This window comes from Cricetulus griseus, chromosome 2 (assembly GCF_003668045.3).
Source record: "Cricetulus griseus strain 17A/GY chromosome 2, alternate assembly CriGri-PICRH-1.0, whole genome shotgun sequence".
NCBI classification, from domain to species: Eukaryota; Metazoa; Chordata; class Mammalia; order Rodentia; family Cricetidae; genus Cricetulus; species Cricetulus griseus.
In genome coordinates, this window is record NC_048595.1 from 372,334,172 (window position 1) to 372,338,650 (window position 4,479).

At 59.1% G+C, this 4,479-nt stretch overlaps 1 protein-coding gene across 1 annotated transcript; it reads right to left on the reverse strand.

Moving 5' to 3' along the window:
- Positions 1-457: 457 nt before the first annotated feature.
- Arc (activity regulated cytoskeleton associated protein) lies at positions 458-3,938 on the reverse strand. Its single transcript, XM_027403803.2, has 3 exons — positions 1,954-3,938; positions 1,575-1,714; positions 458-1,368 (listed from the first exon to the last, which is right to left on the reverse strand). The coding sequence occupies exon 1, from the start codon at positions 3,747-3,749 to the stop codon at positions 2,559-2,561; it is 1,191 nt and encodes a 396-aa protein (XP_027259604.1). The 5' UTR covers positions 3,750-3,938; the 3' UTR covers positions 458-1,368; positions 1,575-1,714; positions 1,954-2,558.
- Between the last annotated feature and the right edge of the window lie 541 nt (positions 3,939-4,479).

Consider the following 4,479-nt stretch of genomic DNA (forward strand, 5'->3'; position numbering starts at 1 on the left):
TGGATAAACTTAAAGATGGTTTTCCATTTCGAATATAAGAAAACTAAAGGCCAGAGAGATGGCACTTGTCATACTGTAGACAGGACACTACCCTGTCCCTAGATTCCAAGCTGAGCTAGAATGAGCTCAACTCTGCAAAAAAAGATCACTTGAAACGCAGCACACCTTGCACCCCAGCTGGGGAATTCAGAAACCTGTCCCTGGCTCAGGATTAACAAACCCTGCTGGTCAGGGACCAGGAATGAGCCAGGCCCAGAGGCCATGAGGCTGGCCTCTAGGGGCCCTGAGGGCCTCCCAGGCCAAGCACTCCAGAGATGTCTCAGGGGTCCATAGCATTGTCCCTTACCTCTGTGTCCCCTCCTTGCATCTCCGTAAGCAGTCACCCTCAGGAAGGCAGCCTCCTCTGAGGTCCTGCTTCAGCCCAGCCCATACCCCAGAGAAACAGCACAGACTCCAGGAAGTTCCATGGTTTTATTAACAAAATCTTATATGTGTGTGTATATCTATATAAAAGTCTGTCTTCGAGGTAAGATGGTATGGACAGATGGCCTGGTTGCATTTTCAAGGCTTGTTGGGAATAGAGGATAGCCATACTCTCTTGAAATCTTCAGTGTCTCCCTAGTCCCCAGGGCTTTCATACACCCTGTGCCAGCCAAATGAATATGAGTAGTGGTATATGTGCAAAAATAAAGCCATGGGGCTGGCAGGGGCACGGGGCAGAGGATCTGTCAGAACTTCAGTGGAACTGGTCAGTGGAACACCAGTGGACCAGGCAGACAGGGAACCTCAACAAGGCCTACTCAGACTACAGACACAAGCAGCTACCAGCACGAGGCAGTGGTGCTGGGGCATGGATGAGGTTCAGCTGGGCAACATCAGGGCAGGGCAGGGAAGTGCCTGGTACAGCCCAGGAGCCAAGGCCTGGCGTCTCCTGGGACTAGGCTTGGACCGGCAGGTAGGGCCCAGGAGGAAAGGCTGGGCTGGGCTGAGGCCCAAGCCTTAAGGCTCCTGCAAGGTTCTGGCTGGCAGGGGGCCAATGGCCATGCAGCGAGCTGGGTTCTGTGCTAACAGGGCTAGGAGCACAGACCCTGCTCAAGCTGCAGTGGCTCATGGCGGGCAGCAAGTGGCCAGCGGGGTGAGCATCATGGCAGACCCTGGCTTCACGCTGGCCTGTCTTCACCTCCAGCTCTCAGGCTGAGTTGGGGTGCTGCCCTCTGCCAGGCACCTCCTCTCTGTAATGTTTTCTCTGCCCTGAAAGTGTCTTGGAACTTCTGTGCAGGCAGCTTCAAGAGAGGAGGGGACAGTGCCGGTGCTGTGGTGTTGCCAATTCCAGGCATGGCAAGGAAGACTTCTCAGCAGCCTTGAGACCTGAGGGAGACAGGAAGCAGAAAAGTGGTTAGAGAACTGCTCACCCCATGATCTGGGAAGGATAGTAGGGAACCCTGTCCCCAGCAGGTGCCCCCCCCGCCCCCCGCCCCCCGCCCGGGCATGTAGGGACTTCTCAGGAAACACAGAGATTTGGAGACTGGCTGGGATCTGGGGCCTGGGCAGGGCAGGAGGCAAGACTCCCTTACCTGATATCATTCTCCTGGCTCTGAAGGTGCCAGCTGCTGCCTCAGCTGGGTGTGAGGACTCAGCCCCTCTGGGACCCTCTGCTTGCCACGGCTGAGTCATGGAGCTGAGCTCTGCTTTTCTTCACTGGTATGAATCACTGCTGGGGCGAGAAAGCATAGGGTCCCTGTGAGCTGGCTCAGCAAACTCCCCCAGTCATGCCCCCTCCTCAGCCCCCTCATCGATCCCTGGAATACCAGTGTCCACCACAATGGCACCCACCCTGATGCCACCCCATCTCATCTTGCAGCTAATTTGCTAGAGAAGCCTTGAAAGCTTCCTGAAACATGGACTTGACTCTTCTGCCCACCCCAATTCGAAGATACATGGGGCAGGGCTCACCTGGGGGCCAGGAAGTTCCATGATGTCAGGTCTGCTGCTTCAGCTGCATTTGTGGCTTTGGCTCACCCCTGGGAGAGGAGCTATGCTGCCCAAGGTCAGCCAGTTGCCCTGGGAGGCAGCTAGGGTATGAGCTGGATCTGCTGTGTCTGTAGGAGCGGGCTGCATCCCTGGAAGTTGAGGTTCTCTCGGCACTGATTCTCCTTTAGCTTCTGCCCTGGTGTGCCCCTTGGGTATGGTGCCTATTGCTCTTTGCCTTCCAGACACTTATTTCCTGATTACCCAAAGGACATGGGCACTGGAGCAGAATGAGAAAGCCACGGGTGTTCTGTGATGGTCTGATAATGTAGAGGGTAAGGCCAGTGGGACTGGGGAGACAGGTGAGGGGTGAGTGGCAGGTGGGAACCCTGTGGGAGAGGGGCTTCTAGATGTTCGATCCATGTAGCATGGTTGTGTGGCAGTTGTATGTGAGTCAGGCCAGGGGGTGAGTAGATGTCTGGCTGGACAGGACACCCCTATTGGGAGTCAGCCCCAGCTCAAGTTCTAGTTGGCAAAGACCACAGGCTGGGTGTGGCAGGCAGGCTGGGGAGGGACCCTGGCTGGCCCCTCTACTCAGGCTGGGTCCTGTCACTGGCTACTGACTCGCTGGTAAGGGCAGGTGTGAGGGCCTCTGTCTCATCTTCTGTGGGCAGTGGGGTCCCAGAAGGCTCAGCCGCCTGCTCGAGACCATCCTGAACTTCCATGCCTCTTTGGATGAGCTGCTCCAGGGTCTTGGGCAGTGGGTGTCGCAGAAAGCGCTTGAGCTTGGGCTGCAGGGTGCCCACCACATACTGGATGATCTCTTCCTCCTCAGCATCCACATACAGTGTCTGGTACAGGTCCCGCTTGCGCCAGAGGAACTGGTCCAGTGGCTCACCTTGCTTCTGTGGCAAGTCCAGCTCCCGCTGGATGGCTTCACGGGAGAGTGTGCCCTCACTGTACTGCAGAAACTCCTTCTTGAACTCCACCCAGTTCTTCACCGAGCCCTGCTTGAACTCCCACCACTTCTTGGCCGGCCCGTTCATGTGGTTCTGGATCTGGGACAGCCAATATTCTTCAGAGCCACCCACCTGCCGCAGGTACTCTTCCAAGTGGCTCAGGAACTCCCGTGGGTCCTCGAAGATCTGTGTATCCACACCAGGGCTTGGTTGCCCATCCTCACCTGACCCCCAAGACTGGTACTGCTGGGCCTCCACTGACTCCTGATCAGGTAGCTCTCCGGCAGCAGGTGGCGGGGTGATGGCATAGGGGCTAACAGTGTAGTCATAGCCATCAGCTTCCTGGCAGTAGGGCTCTGGACCCCCCACACCTACTGAGACAGTGTGGCGAGCCGGCTCACTGCCCACTGGATACTTGCCACCCATGGACTCCAGGCGGTCGGCCCACCTCTCCAGGCGGTAGAAGACCTCTCTCCACACGTGCATCTCACGCTTGACCCAGCGCTCCAGGTTGGCAATGGTTTCCTGGCAGCGGCACAGACAGGCCTTGATGGACTTCTTCCAGCGCTGTGAGTCGCCGGTGGGCACATAGCCGTCCAAGTTGTTCTCCAGCTTGCCCACCGACCTGTGCAACCCTTTCAGCTCTCGCTCCACCTGCTTGGACACTTCGGTCAGCAGGTGCCGGTGGGTCCTCCTCACATGCTCCAGCATCTCGGCTCGACACTTACCGATCTGCAGGATCACATTGGGCTTGGCTGCCGGCCCGCCCCGCTGGGCAGGGTAGGCGTGGAGGCCGCCGGTCGTCATATGGTCCAACTCCATCTGCTCGCAGGTATTGCGGCTCCGGACAGGCTGCGAACTCCTCTGGGGCAGAAGCGGGAAGGCAGCAGAGCGGGCGGCAGCGGCGGGCGCTGAGCGGCAGTGGCAGGTGCGAGGTGATGCGCGGAACTCGGCGAGAGTGGCAGGCGCGCCGGAGCTGGTGAGGCCCGGAGACTGCAGCTGCGGGAGGACTAGTCGCCCAAGCACTGCACTGGAGCCGCTGCCTCCGGCTCTTTATGCTGCGCGGGGCCCGTGGGCGGCAGCTCGCTGAGCCTCGGCTCCCATTGGCGGTGCCCAGGCTGCGCGCCAGCGCCCGCCCGCGCCCTCTCCTGCCGCAGGCCCCGCCTCCCCCCGCGCCTACTCGCTTCTCTCCGGCGGGTGCCCGCAAGGACCCGCCCCTTCACAGCCGGCTCGCCCCGGAGTGACTAATCTGCTCTGCTGCGCGCCTCCCACCGGGAGCTCTGGGACAGGAGGGACCATGGGAGGCCAGAGACACCCTCTACCTAGTCTTGGGCAGCAAGGATGGCGGGGGCGGGGGGGGGGGCGGGGGATGTTTGCCTTCAAGGTCTCATGATCTCTTTTCTTAGGCGGCAGCTGGACATCACCCCTCTGGATCATTAATGTCTCCATCTTGACCCTTGTCCGACCTGACTACACAGTATGCAACCACAGAAGAGTCTGGCAGGACCCCTCACTCCAGACCCATCCATCCTCGACTGCCTGAGATTAATGG